The 19219-nt window shown below is 46.8% G+C and overlaps 1 protein-coding gene across 1 annotated transcript in view; it reads left to right on the top strand.

Moving 5' to 3' along the window:
- Nucleotides 1-19219, top strand: part of SASS6 (SAS-6 centriolar assembly protein) — a 175667-nt gene that overhangs the window by 81603 nt on the left and 74845 nt on the right. The window contains exons 11-12 of the mRNA XM_033915970.1: nucleotides 10101-10280; nucleotides 18304-18385. Of these exons, the coding sequence (XP_033771861.1) occupies nucleotides 10101-10280; nucleotides 18304-18385 (262 nt within the window). The remainder of the gene's footprint in view (nucleotides 1-10100; nucleotides 10281-18303; nucleotides 18386-19219) is intronic.

The raw sequence follows: 19219 nt of genomic DNA on the forward strand, positions 1-19219 counted from the left end.
TGTGGAATAGTACATAAGAGAGACCTCCCCTATTCCTATCAGTCTCCAGCAGGTGTTGAGTGAGCTGTACCCATCTCCCTTGGTAGGGCTGTTGGAATTTGTTTAGGGGTTTTTAGTCCTTGTTTTTGGCCGGATTGAGCTTGGATGGGCCCTGTTTGGGGATCCGTCTGACCTCAGGGGTGTCAAGCGGGGTCCCTCCCCCCATTTCCTCCACCTCCCCACATTTTTGTAGAGGAGCCTCAGCAGTAAGCCTTGCCCCCTAAATCAAGCAAGGCATACTGCTTTGAGGGCCTGTGGAGTCTGTTCTGTTAACAACAACAACAAAAAATCCTGAGGTAGTGGCAGTCTGGAGGGTTGTTTTCCTTTAAATTTACTGTATTTTTGCACTAACTGGCACTTTAAATCTAGCTATGTCGCGTATGGAGCAGTGAGCACTTCTCAGGGGTAAAAGTGCTCATTGTGTTCCAGACACGAGGCACTCGCGGCCGGCCTGTGCAAGCGGTGTTCAGGCCGGTGCGGTAGAGAAGCTCTGTCGGCAGTGGTTTCAGGCGCCCAAAGCTCCCCACCGATAGTGGTTCGCGAGTCGGCAGGAAGCAGTGGGGAGGCCCGGTCTTCTTCCACTGCCCACGGAGGGATTCCCTTGACCGTGATGGTCAGGGTACAAAGGATTCCCTCTCATGATTTTTTTAACAGCTGATGCCGGCTTACCTGCTTTAGCGGCTAGGACTGTTCAGGCTTCCCAGCCATTACAGGCCCAGGAGGGGTTGTTTTTGGCAGGAACTTCGCCATTTTCTCAGTCTGGCTCCTCCATTTTGTCTGCAATCTTAGGTGACCTTCCCCCTGTATTGGAAAAGCAGCGGCAGTTTCTGCTGGGTCCTGCTGTGGCACCCCAGGGTTTTTTTCCCCTGATTTTGATTTTTTTCTTTGTGCAGAGCCTATTTTCAGGCAGCTGGGGATCCCGTGTGCACCCAGGGGATTTTGAGGAGGGGGGAGGGGGGTGTTTTCTTCCGCACCCTCTGTGGCTTTGCCTCCCTCTTCTTCTTTGGCACCCTCTCCTCCTTCCTCATCCAAGCGTCCGCTGGTGGCTTGGGATGAGGATTTGTGATCTGAGGAACGTGTCGGCCTTGATGAGGACCTGGACCCTTTTGAGGATTTCCAGGATCCTCTCAAGGGGACGGCCACTGGCGGCGGGTTGTCGGGTTTCCCGCCTTCCAGCGAAGAGGCTTCCGTGGTGCGCTTTTTTCAGAGGGATGAGCTACTGGACCTGATTCAACAGGTCTCCTCGGTGCTGTATTTTGAAGAAGTGCCACCGGAGACCCCGCATGCGGGGGACCCCCTGCTTAGGGGGATCTGTTCTATTTCTCGCTCTTTTCCTATGCATCAGGATATTCGGGATATTGTACTGGTGCAGTGGAATATGCCGGAGGCACCATTTCGGTTGGCGCGTGCCATGGCTCATTTGTATCCCATCCTGGAGGGGGATCGGGCTACTTTAAAGTTGCCAGTGGTGGACGCGGTGGTCTCAGCGATTTCTAAGCGGCATACCATGTCTGTTGAGGGCGTCTCTGCCTTACGGGACTCTGAGGAGCGTAAGTTGAAGACCATTCTTAAGCAGAATTTTGAGGTCTCTGCATTAGGGGTCCAGGCGACTATTTGTGGGTGGCTGGTGGCTTGCGCCGTGTTTCGGTGGGCTGAGCGTGTCCTGGTTTGTGAGTCTGATGACTGGTCCTTGGTGGATCAGGAGGTGGCAAAGATCGAGATGGCTGCCTCTTTCCTCTCAGATGCTCTTTATGACTTGGTGCGGACCTCGGCTAAGTCTATGGCCTTTGGAGTGGCCGCACGGCGTACCTTGTGTCTTCGCGCTTGGTCGGCGGATGCCGTGTCCAAAACTAAACTTACTAAATTTTTCTTTCGTTTTTTGTTTGGAGAGGACTTAGATAAGTTGGTTCAGACTCTGACTGACTCTAAGATGCCCCGCCTGCCTGAGGACCGTGCCAGCCTGGCTTCTCAGGGTGGCACTGCCCATGGGCGTCTGCGGGAGTTATGCAAGTATCGCCCTGGGCTTGGGGCTGCTTCTTTCCCGGCTTCATAGTTTTCCTAGGGTTGTTTTTATTGGCGCATGCAGTCCTTTTGGGAGGCCCGTCGGGGGGCTGGGAATCCCTCCGCCGGTTCCCCCGCTGTCCGTCCTTCACAATGACTCCTTGCTGGCGTTCCCTTTGGTTCCGGTGAGTGCCTGGCTGCGTGACTTTTTTCCCCAGTAGGCCGAGATCACGTCCAATCAGTGGGTCCTGGAGGTGGTGCGGGACGGTTATGCTCTGGAGTTTGCCCGCTCTCTGCCAGATCATTTCCTAGCCTCTCCTTGTATGGCGGCATGGAAGACGCAGGCCTTTCGCCAGACCCTTCAGTGTTTGCTAGATCTCAAAGCGGTTGTTCCAGTGCCCCCTCAAGAGTGCGGCACCGGCATGTACTCGTTTTACTTTGTGGTGCCCAAGAAGGAGGGGACCTTTCGACCCATCCTGGATTTGAAAGAGGTCAACAGGGCTCTCAAAATTCCCTCTTTTTGCATAGAAACACTGTGGTCTGTCATTCTGGCGGTTCAGCCGGGGAGTTCCTGACTTCTCTCAATCTGACGGAGGCCTACTTGCATGATCCCATTCGGGCCTTCCATCAGCACTTCCTTCACTTTGCGATCTTGGGTCAGCACTGTCAGTTCTGTGCACTTCTCTTTGGCTTGGCCACGCCTCCCCGGACGTTCATCAAGGTGATGGTGGTCGTCGCAACGGCCTTGCAGTCGGAGGGCATTTTGTTGCACCCCTACCTGGACGACTGGTTGATTCGGGCGAAGACGTTGCAGGAGAGCACCCAGGTTACGGCTCAGGTGGTGGAGTTTCTCCAGTCGCTGGGCAGGGTGGTCACCCTTGCCAAGAGTCGGTTGGTCCCATCTCAGCGTCTGGAGTGCCTTGGGGTACTGTTCAACACCTCCTTGGGGAAGGTCTTCTTTCCGGAGGCCCGAGGTAAGCAAATTGCTATCTCAGATTCGCCTGCTTTTGGCGTCCTGGTGTTCTCGGGCGCAGGATTTCCTCTAAGTCTTGGGGTAGATGGCGGCGTCCCTGGACATAGTGAGGTGGGCGTGGTGAGCCCACATGTGTCCTCTTCAGAATGCTCTGCTCTGGCGGTGGTTGCCCCAGAGGCACAGTTTGGATATCCCTGTTCCTCTGCGGGGCTTCTTGCGCTGCAGTCTTCGTTGGTGGCTCCAGACCTCTCATCTTGTTCATGGGGTGAGTCTGGATCTACCACAATGGACGGTGCTTCTCACGGATGCCAGTCTCCTCGGTTGGGGAGCTAAGTGTCTGGGTCACTCAGCTCAGGGCATCTGGTCCACAGAGGAGGCGTTCTGGTTGATCAATGTGTTGGAGACCAGAGCCGTCCATCTGGCGCTGTTAGCCTTCTGCTCCCTTTTAATGGGCAGAAGTTCTGTCAGACAGTGCCATGGCGGTGGCTTATGTCAATTGTCAGGGAGGCACCAGGAGCACTCAGGTGACTCAGGAGGTGGCTCGGATCATGCTCTGGGCGGAGTTGCATCTTCAGGACATCTCGGCCTCTCACATGGCTGGGGTGAAGAATGATAAGGCGTACTTCCTCAGTTGTCACACCTTAGATCCTGGAGAGTGGTGTCTCAGCCCCATGGCCTTTCAGTTGATAGTACAGGCTTGGGGTCAGCCCCTGATGGACCTGATGACCATGAGTAGCAACGCCAAACTGCCCCGCTTCTTCAGTTGTAGCAGAGATGGTCAGGCCGAGGGCCTGGATGCTCTGGTTCAACCATAGCCAACGGAGGGGCTATTGTATGTGTTCCCTCCGTGACCATTAATGGGCAGAGTTTTCTCCGCATCATTCGCCATCTGGGTCTGGTGGTTCTGGTGGCTCCGGATTGGCCTCAGCGTCCGTGGTACGCAGATCTGGTGAGGCATCTGGTAGCAGATCCTCTTCCTCTGCCTCTCTTGGATGACCTTCTGACGCAGGGTCCCATTCCCATGTTCGATCCGACTCCCTTCTGTCTTACCGCTTGGCTCTTGAAAGGGACCGCCTAGATAAGAAGGGGTATTCGATCAGGTGATCTCTACTCTCTTGGGGTCCCGGAGGCTTTCTACCACTCAGGCTTATGTGAGGGTTTGGCGCCTCTTTGAGGGGTAGTGCCATGCGTGGGGAGTGGTCACTTTTCCCGCTTCCCTGCCTACCATCCTAGAATTCTTGCAAGATGGCCTGAACAGGGGACTGGCTTGGTTTTCTCTCCAGGTTCAGCTTGCGGCCTTGTGAGCCTTTCGTGGGTTGTTGAAAGGTCAGCATTTGACTGCCATTCCTGATGTGATTCGCTTCTTGCAGGCGGCCAAATTGCTCAAGCCTCCTGTACGACCCTCTTCAATCTTGGGATCTGAATCTAGTTCTGTCAGTTCTAGTGAACCCACCTTTTGAACCGTTGGGCGACTGTTCTTTGAAGGACCTTACTCTTAAAGCGGTCTTCTTGGTGGACATTATTTCTGCTAGATGTGTTTCTGAGCTGCAGGCTTTCTCTTGTAGGGCTCCCTTCTTGGAGTTTTCTAGGGAGTGGGTTGTCTTGAGGCCTGTTCATTCCTTTATGCCAAAGGTAGTTTCTCCTTTTCATATCAATCAGGTAGTGGTCCTCCCCGTATGGGTAGCCGGGAGGGCTCTTCCGAGCAGAGACAGTTGCACAGGTTTGATATCAGTCGGGTCATTCGCTCTTATGTATAGAGGACCCAAGAGATCAGAAAATCAGATCATCTCTTTGTCCTTCTAGCGGGTCCTCATAAGGGTGATGGCGCTTCTAAGGCTACTATTGCGTGCTGGATCAAGAAGACTATTACTTTCACCTATTTTTTGCGGCAGAAGCCTGTTCCAGAATTTCTCAAGGCTCATTCCACTCGGGGTCAGGCAGCTTCTTGGGCTGATTCTTCGCTTGTGCCTCCAGTGGACATTTGAAAGGCTGCGGTTTGGTCTTCCTTGCATTCTTTTGTCAGACACTATCGGGTAGAAGTTCAGGCGCGTCGGGACGCGGTGTTCATTGAGCGTGTTCTGGTATCAGCCCTTTGGGGGTCCCACCCGTGATGGGGACTGCTTTGGTATGTCCTACTCGTAAACATTAACCTCTTCCGGTCTGGAGAGTACTAAAGAAGGTGAAATTAGGTTCTTACCTGCTAATTTACTTTCTTTTAGCTTCTCCAGACTGGTTGAAGTCCACACCCTGTCTGTTGTTAAGTTCTTGTGGATGTTGCATGGGCAGTTTTTGGTTTTTTTTGCTGCAGGTTCTAGTATTTTTCTAGGGCCGGGGAGAATTGAAGAACCGTAGCTTTGGCTCGGCTGGCTTAGCTGTCGAGCTGTGGGGACATTGTCTTTCTGGTATCTCTCCTCTGCATTTTCCAACAGCATTTGGGTATGTTAGTTATTACTCCTGTTCGGAGTATTGTTTATTCTGTTTCTAGTTCCTTAGTTCTACTTGGCTATTCAGCAGACTGATAGGAATAGGGGAAGGTATCTCTCATGTACTATTCCACAGTTTTGTTTCAGTCTCCACCTGCTGGTCATGATTGGGATATATACCCACTCGTAAAGATTAATCTCTACTGGTCTAGAGAAGCTAAAAGAAAGTAAATTAGCAGGTAAGAACCTAATTTCTCCATCTACCTCTCTACACCTGAAATTTCTATGGAAATCCAGACCAGAGTATATCTGCCTGCCTGTCTGACATTGCCACCTGGATGTCTCGCCATCATCAAAAATTAAACATAGCCAAGACTGAACTCCTTATCTTTCCTCCTAAATCTGTCTTCCCCTTTCTCTGTCTCATAGATAACACAATCATCTGCCCTATCTCATTGGCTCAAAACCTTGGCATCATCTTTGACTCGTCTCTTCACATATCCAGCAGACCATTCAAAACTTGTAGCTTCTTTCTCTAAAGCATTGCTAAAATCTGACCTCTCCTCCTTTCTGATACACTGCCAAAAACCTCATCTACGCTCTCGTCACCTGTTCCCTGGATTGCTGAAATGTGCTTCTTACAGGTCTTCTTTCCAGCAGGGCACCTAGCATCATCTACACTCCTCCCCCGTTCCAGCAGGGGAGAGAACTACAGGAGGAGCAGCGCTGACAGTGCTCGGCACCAACTGCCAGTTTCACTAGTGGCCAGATCGGGAGCCTTTTCCAGCAGGGCACCTAGCATCATCCACACCCCTCCCCCGTTCCAGCAGGGGAGAGAACTATAAGAGGAGCAGCGCTGACAGTGCTCGGCACCAACTGCCAGTTTCACTAGTGGCCAGATCGCGAGCCCTTTCCAGCAGGGCACCTAGCATCATCTACACCCCTCCCCCATTCCAGTAGGGGAGAGAACTACAGGAGGAGCAGCACTGATGATGCTCGGCACCAACTGCCAGTTTCACTAGTGGCCAGATCCTCGGGAGCCCTTTCCAGCAGGGCACCTAGCATCATCTACTCCCCTCCCCCGTTCCAGCAGGGGAGAGAACTACAGGAGGAGCAGCGCTGACGGTGCTCGGCACCAACTGCCAGTTTCACTAGTAGCCAGATCGGGAGCCCTTTCCAGCAGGGCACCTAGCATCATCTGCACCCCTCCCCCATTCCAGCAGGGGAGAGCCGACAGAGGAGAGCTGCAGTTCGACGCTCAGACCAATGGTCGGTTCGGGAGCCCGTTCCTGCAGGGTACCCGACACCATTTTCACTCCTCCCCCATTCCGAAGGGTCTACCTCTGAGGATCTCGCATCATGTGTGGCAGCGGTGGAGATTACTTTACCAGAGATGTCGCCTGTTCTTGGAGAAAACTCGGGACCCAGATGATAGCCATCGGAACTCGGGTTGATGGCAATTAAAGAATAGAATGGGAATGGTGGTTGAAATGAATTGGGGTGGAGATGGAGGTGGGTATGGAGAGGGATAGGGATATGATGTATTCCGGAAAGGCATTTAAGATCTGGTGTTAAATGATCATAATAATTACAAGTCAAAGATCTTGATGCTTTTTTGGAGTGTGTTTTTGTTTCTCTCTATGCTTATTTTTATCTCTATTTTGTTTACTTTAATTATTATTTTAATTCTATCTTTAAATTATTTATTCATTACTTGTTGGAATATTTCATTTCTATCTCTATTTCTACCTCTGTCTTTTTATTTTTATTTTTCATACTGTTTCTTCAAGTACATTAGTTAGATTGTGAGCCTCTGGGACAGTTATGGAATTTCCAAGTACCTATCTTATTTATTTAGTTTTTATTTATTGTATCTTTAATGCATCATTTTTGTAAACCACTTAGAAACCTCACGGTTATTAGCGGTATATAAAATTAAATTAAATTAAAATTAAAGAGTTCTGCTAAGCCATCTTTCTCCTATCTGTTAAGAATTCTGCTTCACGCCTCATATTCCATCAATGTTGTTGTGCTCATGTTACCCCTTTCCTCTCCTCAAATCACTTTACTGGCTCCCTGTTCTTTTCCACATACAGTGGAGATGAACAGGGAGCTAGTGACCTACAGCTGCTCAGTATCTGTTCTCCCTTGTTTCTCTCTATACTCCGTCCCAGAAGCTCCGTTAGTCAGGTAAGTCTCGTTGATGCCCCTGTCCTCTCCTTCTAACTCCTGACTCCGTCCCTTCTGCCTTGCTGAGCTTTATGCCTGAAACATCCTGCCTGACGCAGTGCATCAGGCCCTCTCTCTCATGATGTTCAAATCCAGGCTAAAAACCCACTTTTTTTTTTAACTGTTTATGCTCTACCCTCCCAACTTGTAAATCACCATATCTGTTTCCATTCCCTCTTTCCTCCCTTCCTTCTATTCCCTCACCTATGTAACATGTATAAGCCTTTATCCCATGTCCGTTTGAATTAGATTGTAAGATCTTTTGTGCAGAGACCATTTATTTTGTCTGTAGTGTTACATGGGTCTGGTAGCACTTTATAAATAGTAGTAGTAATAGTAGTGAGGGTCACTTAGATTGAGATTATGTACTATATATTTTCCTTGTGAGAGCTGTAAGAGTCCTTTGGACTGGTTGGATCTTACGTGGATCAGCATAGGTTTCTAGTTAATTCAGTCTAGGCACTTTTCATTAAGCTAATGTTCATTATGCAGCTGGCATTGGGTGCTGGCCTGAATAAGAACTTTTTTCCCCAAGGTACTATGTTTCCCCAAAAATAAGCCCTAGCATGATTTTCAGGGTAGGTCTTAATATAAGCCTTACCCCAAAAATAAGCCCTAGTCCCTGGATTCGCCGTCAGCAGTGCTGCCCACCGCTGCCGCCCCCTGCTGATCCTCCATGCTTCCCTCCCATCTGAACCCTGCTGACCGCGAGCCATACCTCCCTCCAGAGCAGCATCGGGCTGACAGCACTCTAAACAGGTTGCTTGACAGCCTTCTCCCGGAGCCTTCCATGTGCCGCGTTACTGATGACATCATCAGTGATGCGGCACAGGAAATTTCTCGGCAGGAGAAGGCCGCGAAGCAGCCTGTTTAGAGTACTGCCGGCCCGAGGCTGCTCTGGAGGGAGGTATGGCTCGCGGTCAGCAGGGTTCAGATGGGAGGGAAGCATGGAGGATCAGCAGGGGGCGGCAGCGGTGGGCAGCACTGCTGACGGCGAATCCAGGGACTAGGGCTTATTTTTGGGGTAAGGCTTATATTAAGACCTACCCTGAAAATCATGCTAGGGCTTATTTTTGGGGAAACATAGTACCTTGGGGAAAAAAGTTCTTATTCAGGCCAGCACCCAATGCCAGCTGCATAATGAACATTAGCTTAATGAAAAGTGCCTAGACTGAATTAACTGGAGGGAGGTATGTAGGGCTCGTGGTTGGCGGGGTTTGGATGGAATGGGGGAGGGTCAGCGGGGGTTCGGCTGCGTGGGGGGGGTGCTCAAGGGTTCTGCTGCATGAGGGAGGGAGGGAAGGATAGAAGCTGGGCAAGGGTTCTGCTGCACGAGGGAGGGAGGAAAGGCTAAGAAGTTGGGCAAGGGTTCTGCACAGGGGGATGAGGAGGGAAGGATAGAAAGATGCTGCAGAGGGAAGTCACAAGGGGATGGATGTGAGGGAAGGAAAGATGCTGCACATGTGGGGGAGAGAAAGGAAAGAGGAAAAATTGGGGTGAAGGAGAGGAAGGGAGAGATGATCTTGTACATGAAAAAAATAAGCCCTACCCCGAAAATAACACCTAGTGCATTTTTGGGGCTCAAAATTAATATGACAGTGTCTTATTTTAAGGGAAACACGGTACTGGCATGGATAATTAAATAATGCTTACAGTCTAACCGTAAAAGTTGCAGTAGAGGCAAAATTTAAGCATTGAAAATGTATTTATCTTTAAAACATATCCACTGCATAAAACCTAGGCCGTTTCTATAAAATAAATGACTTAACGACACAACATACGATACAAATACTACTTGACAGGTTGACATATATCCACTTTTACAGTTATATAAATGCTTTTACACAAAAAATTGAGTTTTAGGGAGTTTTTTGATTGTGGCCTGTGATAGTCCAGGGCAGTGTTTAAAGTTATCCACAGAATGGTGATATTCACCCACTTAGTGGATAACCTGGCCATTTAATACCCACTGCACAAATAACAGGAATTGGTTATTCAGTATATAACTGTGTAATTTCACCAATGTGACTTGTATATCATAACTTTGTGTTTGGCTCTTCACTAAAGAGGCCATTAGAAAAATATTGTGATGAATAGGCATCAATTCTTTTCTTTTCCTTTTCTTTCTTAGTTCTATTTAGCACACTCAAGGGGGTGGATTTAATTCAATAAGATATGTTATATATAATATGTTGTATAAAATAGTATATTTTATTTTGTTGAGAATGTGATGAAGGGTGGGTGGGTGGGGATCTTACACTATTAGTTTTTATGTGTTAGATATTACAGTGCTATATTGGAATTACTTTATGATATATTTTTGTGCACTTGTTGATTTGATTTTAAAAATGAATAAAGATTTATATAAAAAAAAAGAGTGACACTAGATTTTTGCTAGATTATCTTTTATCATATGATTTAATAATGTTTTATAGGCGAATGAGATTATTAAGAAGCTACAAGGTGATTTGAAAACGCTAATGGGGAAATTGAAGTTGAAAAACACAGTGACTGTTCAACAAGAGAAGCTATTGGCTGAAAAAGAAGAAAGGCTGAACAGAGAGCAGCAAGAACTGCAAGATATGAAACATCTGCTTCGACTGAAAGAGGAGGAGGTTAGTGTTTAATAGAAAAATCTGGAGATAAATGGGAAAATGAGATCTAAGAAACATTAACATATGGATCTGGAATGGTCGAGTTGCACCCCTATAACCCAACCCACCCCACTTCCCTTACACTTTACTGATACTTTCTCGATCTTTGATAAACCAAGGCCTTAGATAACCTTAGCTATAGTGATTACAAGCAATAGACCACAGATACTTTATTGATGGTAAAATCAGGCCACAGCTTTGTTTATTGGGAAACAATTAAATAAACAATTAACAATTGTTTCATATCCCGAGCTACAAAACATTGAGCTATTGACAAATAGCCCCTGACCCTCCCATGTCAGTTAGAGCCAAGGGGGTAGGCATGAACTACCATGCACCCATTCTGGGTCACCTGCCTCAAAGCATATTTGCTCACCTGAGCTCACTTTCAGTAACCGCTAATCCCCTGATGAGCCTGGGTGTGGACATGGACATCCATACCCCTTTTTGGGTCACCTGACCAAAAGCGCAACCGCTTACCTAAGCATACTTCCAATTAACCGTTCATCTTCTGATGAGCCAAAAACCTTGTAGCTCGGGATTACCGTCACAGGCCTGTAAGAACTTACAGCACCCCCCCCCCAAATAAAAAACACAAAACTGCACTCTAGGGTCCCCAGGATGACAACCGTCTAAAACTTGCAATACTTTTGCCTGCACACCATCACTGGTGGCCTCGTGTGTGCAAATCAAATCAATCAAAACAAAAGTAATAAACCACAATCAGGTGATGATAATAATCAATGTGAAGGATGCAGAACGCACTCAAAGAACCCTCCCCAGCGAGCTCCCACCAAAAATGAAAGTCATAACCAACTTATCTTCAGAGTAAGATGGAACAGTTGAAAATAGCTGGATGTCAGATGACGGGTTCAACCAAGTCCGGTTTCGGGAGATTAACGTCCCTTCCTCAGGAACTCTCAGATGGAATGCAAAGCGATGAACCGAGGAGCCAGCCAGGGGGGAGTTGGACCTTACAGAAGGTCGCACAGCCGCGCTAAAAAGCCGAACAACAGCAACGTCATGAACAGCAACAGCCAATCAAGACACAGGGGGAGGGGTCATGAGCTAAATGATCGTATTCCACTCCATACAATCATTAAGTCCTTCAGGGTATACAGAATGAAGGTGGAAAATCCAAAATTGTTCACGAAGCGGAAGATGGGCCATTTTATCACCCTTAAAAGACCCAGGTAGTTGTTCCAATATAAACCATGTAAGCTCGTGAAAATCATGGCCCTTCTCCAGACAATGAGGAACGAGCGGAGCAGATGTCACAGCCGAATTGATTCTGCTCTTATGCTCAGTTAAACGTGTCCTGATCTTCCTACAAGTACGTCCTACATAGATTAATTCACAGGGGCAAATGATGACATAAATAACCCACTGGGAATCACATGTGGTTCAACTTCTGAGCTGGTATTCACGGTGGGTTTGAGGGTGCTGCCAACTGGCCAGAGATAATGTATTTTGGCACATGTTGCAATGTCCACAAACCTGGTGGCAACCTGTAACATTGGCATTATCCATCTTATTAGATGACAATAGATTTTTTAAATTCTTAGGATGGGAAAATGCCATACGAGGAGCATCATGAAAAACAGAATGGAAACCCAATATGTGCCAGTGTTTTCTGATGATCTTAGCAACTTGCTGGGCCTGATCAGAGTAAGAAATCACACACACTTGACGGTCCGAAGATACAGTGTGCACAGGTTTAAGCAAAAGTTCATGATTAGCATAACGAGCCCTCAAATACACATGCCTGATAGTCCAGTCAGGATAGCCCCGATTTTTGAAACGTTGAGATAATAGTTTAGCTTGGACTTTGAATTCAGCCGTGGTAGAACAAATGCGCCGAATTCTCAGGAACTAACTCACTGGAAGCGACTGTTTAAGCCGGGGCGGATGACAGCTGGAATAGTGAAGATATGTGTTGCGATCTGTAGGCTTCCTGAATACAGAGGTAGTCAATTTACCAGATAATTTGGTAACTACAGTATCCAGGTAAGTAACTGACACGTTATTGGTAATGGCAGAAAATTTCAAGTTGGTGTCGAGTATTGAGCCAAAATAAAAATTCATTGAATTTTTCCGCAGAATCGGTCCATATCAGGAACACATCATCTATAAAGCGAAGCCATATACGTATAGATGACATCCATGAGGAGGAATAAAGAGATGTTACTTCAAAATTGGTGACATACAAGTTGGCAACACTAGGAGCCATTGCCATGCCCTTGGCGATGCCATGGGTCTGGGGATAAAATTGTCCATGCGTTTCAAAAAAATTTTTTTGCAATACAAACGCAGACAGAGTCATCAAAAATGAAGGAGGTATACGATTGTCACTAGGCAAGGACATCAGGTTTTGATATACGATGTTCAGGGCTTCCGCTTGAGGGATGTTGCTGTATAGAGCCTCCAGATCCATGACAACCAGCAAATCAGTATGGTGAACCTCAATGGATCTAATCTTGGTAAGAAAATGTGTTGTATCCAGAATGAAAGACTTAGCCTGAGCAACTACAGGCTTGAGAAAATGGTCAACCATTTTGGATAAAGGTTCCAAGATGGTCCCATGTAAAGAAACAATGGGTCTACCTGGAGGGTTGTCCAAGGTCTTATGTATTTTAGGTACAGAACATGAGTAGGAGTCTGGGTCAAAAATTTGACTTCTTTTTTGGTGATTAAATTATCAGCAAAAGCAGCATAAACCGCCTTATTAATGTCCGCTTGAAGAGAAGGAGAAAGATCAGTGTCAAGTTTAGTGTACCAAGATGTATTAGACACATGAGCTTGAATTTGAGACAAGTACTGTGCTTTGGACTGAACAACAACGGCTCCTCCCTTGTCTGCAGGTTTTATATCCAATTCCGAATTGGATCTTAGCGACTGGAGGGCCTCATATTGGGCACGAGTAAGATTGCTAAATCTCCGATGAGCTGAGGAGATCTGCAGATTGTCAACATCTCTGAGGACCAAATCACGGAATACCTTAATATGAGAGTCAAGGGCACCAGGAGGAACCCATCGGGACCCATGGAGATGCTTACTCCTGGCAGCTGGTGACTTCCTCCACAAGAAAACGCAGAGGACCTAACTCTGTCTCTTTTTCTCCCATACAGGACAGCTCTACATCGACACCTCATATCACCCTTAGGAACAGATATCAGCTGCTACAGGATGGTCTGGAGAAAGAGCTACAAGTAGTTGTTCAGCAGACGGTTCCAGCTCCGGAATCAACAGTACAGCCCACCCCTAAGAAGCGCAGAGTGGTGGTCATCGGAGATTCGCTGCTGAGGGGCACCGAGGGACCAATCTGCAGACCAGACCTACAATCAAGAGAGGTCTGCTGTTTGCCAGGGGCCAGGATCCGGGATGTAACTGCTTGCATTGACAGACTCATCAAGCCCCGAGACCACTTCCCCATGGTTCTAATCCACGTCGGAACCAACGACACCGCAAGGAGCAGCCCGGACAGCATACCTGAAGACTTCAGGGCCCTGGGGGAGAAGCTGAGGAGGATGGATGCGCAGGTAGTCTTCTCCTCGATTCTCCCAGTGAGGGGCAAGGGCAGAGCCAGAGAGGATCGAATACAGAGGGCGAACGACTGGCTGCGAGGATGGTGCAAGGAGATGAACTTCGGGTTTCTGCACCATGGAGAAGCATTGCAAGGACTACATGGACACGACGGGCTACACCTAACCAGAAGAGGGAAGAATGTCCTTGGACACCGCCTAGCCCGCCTACTCCACAGGGCTTTAAACTAGGTAAGTCGGGGGAGGGTACAGGCACAAACAACATACCTGGCGAACTAAAATGCCAATACATTTTTGAGGCTGAGGAAAGTAGTCACCGAAATTCTAGGTCTGGGTCAGGTGTGAGTGCATACACTTTTGAGTCGGGAGTAGGGTCACATCATATTTATGGGTCACATTGTAATTCCGGGTCTAGGGGGAGTACACACTGTAGTTCTGGGTATATGGGGAGTACACATTGTGGTTCTGGGCCTCAGGAAAGCACAAATAACACAAACAATGCTAAAGGTGTTCAAGTAGCTCAAGCAGGAATATCCCCACTGAGACGTAACAAAAATACAACATGGAGGGCTATGTACGTCAACGCACACAGTTTAGGAAACAAGATCCTGGAATTGGAAACAGAAATAAGGAATGCCGACCTGGATGTGGTGGCGATATCCGAAACCTGGCTCACAGACTCCCACGGGTGGGACATGGTCATACCGGGTTACAACTTGCTTCGCCAGGACAGAGAGGGCAGGATGGGAGGAGGTGTAGCATTATATACTAAAGATGACATTAAGGTCACGAGAATCTCAGATGTCCAGTATACTGGGGAATCCCGTTGGGTTAATTTGGCCAGAGGGAAGGACAAATGCTTGTATCTTGGTGTAATTTACAGACCCCCCCAAGACAACAGGATGACCTGGATATGGAAATAATCGAAGATATAGAAAATATCACCTTGCGTGGGGACACAGTATTGCTAGGTGACTTCAACATGCCTGATGTGGATTGGGTTACACTTACCTCTGCTTCCGGCAGCAGCAGGAGGCTATTAAACTCTATGAAAGGAGCAAGCCTCAGGCAACTGGTGTTGGAACCGACAAGGGATCAGGCAATACTGGACCTGATACTTACCAATGGAGAAAGTGTCACAGAGGTCTCGGTGGGCGACACATTGGCCTCCAGTGACCACAACATGGTATGCTTCAATATCAGGAAAGGTTTCACTAAATCTACTACACTAACCAAAGTCCTCAAATTCAAGGACACAAATTTCAAAGAAATGGGAGACTTCGTTCACCAGGCGCTACAAAGCCAAGAAGAAACCGATAACGTGGAAGACATGTGGTCGACTTTGAAAGCAACCATACAAGAAGCAACAAACCGCTATGTAAAATCAGTAAGTAAACGGCGAAGGAACAATAAGCCACAGTGGTTTACTGCAGAGATCTCAGACCTGATCAAGGAGAAGAAAAAAGCATTCATCTCTTACAAACAATCAGTGAAGCAGGACTCTAGAGCAGACTACCTGACCAAATCAAAAGCCGTCAAAACAGCAGTCAGGGAGGCTAAATTCCACATGGAGGAGTCTCTAGCAAAGAACATCCAGAAGGGAGATAAATCCTTCTTCAGGTATATCAGTGATAGAAGAAAAAACTCAGGTGGGATTGTACGTCTTAGGAATCCAGACGGAGACTATGTGGAAAAGGATTCGGAAAAAGCCCAACTATTAAATGAATACTTCTGCTCGGCCCTCAGCTACAGACAAAGGTTGGCCCAGTTGACCTGTTTAGTAACTTTGAGTTTATGCCCAGCAGTGTCTACGGTGAGCTGTCAAAGCTCAAGGTTAACAAAGCAATGGGGCCGGACAACCTGCACCCCAGGGTGCTTAGGGAGCTGAGTGATGTCTTGGCAGAACCACTGTCCGCGCTCTTCAACCTCTCCCTTAGTACAGGCAGCGTCCCGTTGGACTGGAGGATGGCTAACGTCATTCCACTCCACAAGAAAGGCTCAAAGATGGAGACAGCAAACTACAGACCAGTGAGTCTAACATCGATAGTGAGCAAACTAATGGAAACTCTAATCAAACACCAATTGGATAAGATCCTGGATGAGGAGAATCTACAGGATCCCCGACAACATGGATTTACTAAGGGGAGATCATGCCAATCTAACCTGATCAGCTTCTTTGACTGGGTGACGGGAAGCTGGATATTGGGGAGTCCCTGGACATCGTGTACCTGGACTTTAGCAAAGCATTCGATAGCGTACCACACCGCAGGTTGCTGAGCAAGATGAGTTTTATAGGATTAGGTGACACATTGATGAAATGGGTTGGGAGCTGGCTTGGAGGTAGGCTCCAAAGGGTGGTGGTGAACGGCACCCCCTCCGAAACGACGGAGGTGATTAGTGGAGTACCACAGTGCTCAGTCTTGGGCCCAATCCTATTCAACATCTTTATAAGAGACTTGGCAGAAGGGCTTCGAGGTAAAATAACATTATTTGCCGATGACGCCAAACTGAGTAATGTAGTGGGCAAATGCACAACAGACGAAGATTCAATGCCCGACAACATGATGCACGACCTACTCCTACTGGAGCGATGGTCTAGGACATGGCAACTCAACTTCAATGCCAAAAAATGCAAAGTTATGCACCTGGGCAGCCAAAATCCATGCAAGTCTTATACCCTTAATGGCGAGATCCTAGCAAAAACGGTAGCAGAACGAGACTTGGGGGTAATCGTCAGTGAGGACATGAAGTCTGCCAATCAAGTGGAACAGGCTTCGTCCAAGGCAAGACAAATCATGGGCTGCATACGAAGGGGTTTCGTCAGTCGTAAGGCGGAAGTCATTATGCCATTGTATAGATCCATGGTGAGGCCCCACCTGGAATACTGTTTGCAATTCTGGAGGCCGCATTTTCGCAAGGATGTGCTGAGACTGGAGTCGGTGCAAAGAATGGCCACCCGGATGGTCTCGGGACTCAAGGATCTTCCATACGAAAAATGGCTTGACAAATTACAGCTATACTCGCTCGAGGAGCGCAGAGAGAGGGGAGACATGATCGAGACATTCAAGTATCTTATGGGCCGCATCGAGGCGGAGGAAGATATCTTCTTTTTCAAGGGTCCCACGACAACAAGAGGGCATCCGTCGAAAATCAGGGGCGGGAAACTACGAGGTGACACCAGGAAATTCTTTTTCACTGAAAGAGTGATTGATCGCTGGAATAGTCTTCCACTACAGGTGATTGAGGCCAGCAGCATGCCTGATTTTAAGGCCAAATGGGATCGGCACATGGGATCTATTCACAGGGCAAAGGTAGGGGAGGGACATTAGGGTGGGCAGACTAGATGGGCCGTGGGCCCTTATCTGCCGTCTATTTCTATGTTTCTATGACTTAGCATGAAATAAAGACTCATCATTAATATTATCTTATCCTGTAAAAAATAATTTGATTTGTAAGCTCCTAACAAAACGGGCTATATCCCTGTGAATAGTAAATAAATCAAAAGAAGTAGTAGGAACAAAGGATAAGCCTTTGTTTAACAATTGCAGTTGTGAATGAGTTAAAGTGGTACCAGAGATGTTGACCACAGCAGACTCCTCAAGACTACCGGTAGCCACAGGTTCAGTCCTAATGCAAGGAGTATTGATTATGGGAGACCCCTCTATGACTGGAGCCGTGTGACTGGTTGGTTGTATCTCTGCCCAAGATTGAACCCTTGACTTTGGTTGCGGTCGAGTTGCCTGTTCCTAGATAGTAGATAGAAAGAATTGATTTGATGATTTATTTTAAAATACTGGCGATCAGCAATAATGTGGACTAGGATATGATTGATTAGTTTCCTTAAATATTTTGTTGTTCCTTGTAGGGAATTTACATTTGCATTTTTTGTGTTCATTCATGAATGTTTGTTACTAAGGTATTGTAATGAATAATCCAATAAATAAAGATTTAAAAACAACAACAAAAAAAAAACAACAGTCCAAATGACCCGCCTGGAAATACTGCAAAAAGAGGGCTGTGGCTGAGCTCCCCAGATGTAGTAGCACTCTCCAAGCAAAACAAGAAAAACTGCCTACAGGCTATCGACCTGATACAGATATGTTTTCTCTGGGAGAGTCCTCGTACCCCTCCTTATTCTATTTCCTCTTTAGGGCTGACCATCTGCTTTGGTACGAACTGGAGAATTGGAGAAAGCCCAGAGAGATTGGAAGTGGAGTAAAAAAAATTGCTAATGAGGCTCTCTACAGGAATTCTCATGGGAACAGATTGACTACCCAAAGGTTCAGGAATAATGTGTATGTCTACTAGAAAGATTACTGAGGTAAGAACCTAATCTTTCCTCAGGGTTATTTTAGGCCATTTTAATATCATTTTAATTTATATGTAATTTTGAGTATCATTACATTTTCTTTTCTTTCTTTTTTTTTCTCTTCCTGTTTTAGGTGTGTAAACTACAAGAGCAGTTGGGTACAACAATTCAGAAACTCGAGGAAAGCAAGCAACTGCTCAAAACAAATGAAAATGGTATTTATAAGACAGTTATGAACACTTTTAAATGCACTTATGCCATATACCATAAAGTCTGTATGATGCCTGTTCAGTAATTTTTCAGCTGAAATTAGCAATTGTGATTAGGACCATAGTAGCATTTATTGACAAAATGAGAATGATATTACCTTATTATATGACCACGCGTTCATAGCCACATGCTCTCCCTGCTGTTGGTTTTTCATTTGACGTGTGTCATTTCTAGCTATATTATAATATAGGTGATGGTGTTTGGGAGAAGGTTTGTTTATTGTAGCTTGTAATAAGAATTTTGTTGGTACTTCGGCCCAGGTGTGGTGCTGATGTTCTCCAAGGACATGTGAGTGACATCATCTACGGAACCCAGAATGGACACATATCAAGTGCAGTGTCACTTTAAATTTTTTTAAGGCAGTGCATGTGCTGGTATCTTCCTGCTGATGATGGCTTGTGGGACCATCAGTTCATCATATAATCTGGAGCTGATAAGCTCTCTTTTCAGTGTTTTTCTCAGCACGTCAAACATTTTCGATTTTTGAGAGCCTTCCTGTCAATATTTCTCTTTTTTTTGTCATAATTCTTTATTTCCTTTGTGTTCTTTTTACTTTTACTGAGTTTAGCTAATTTCTGTTACCTTTGTTTTTTGGCCTTTGGGTCACTTCGAGCCCTTTTTTCTCCCTGCGAGCATGTGATGCTTTTCAGATTAATTTCTACTCGAGCTTCCCTGGCCATTGAGCTCTTTGACTTTACATCAGCCATTTTTCCCTCCGTATCAAAATCGGTACTTATCAGGTTCAAAAAATGCTCTTGATGCATATAGGACCATTTCAG

The sequence above is a fragment of the Geotrypetes seraphini genome, chromosome 12 (assembly GCF_902459505.1).
Source record: "Geotrypetes seraphini chromosome 12, aGeoSer1.1, whole genome shotgun sequence".
Taxonomy (NCBI): domain Eukaryota; kingdom Metazoa; phylum Chordata; class Amphibia; order Gymnophiona; family Dermophiidae; genus Geotrypetes; species Geotrypetes seraphini.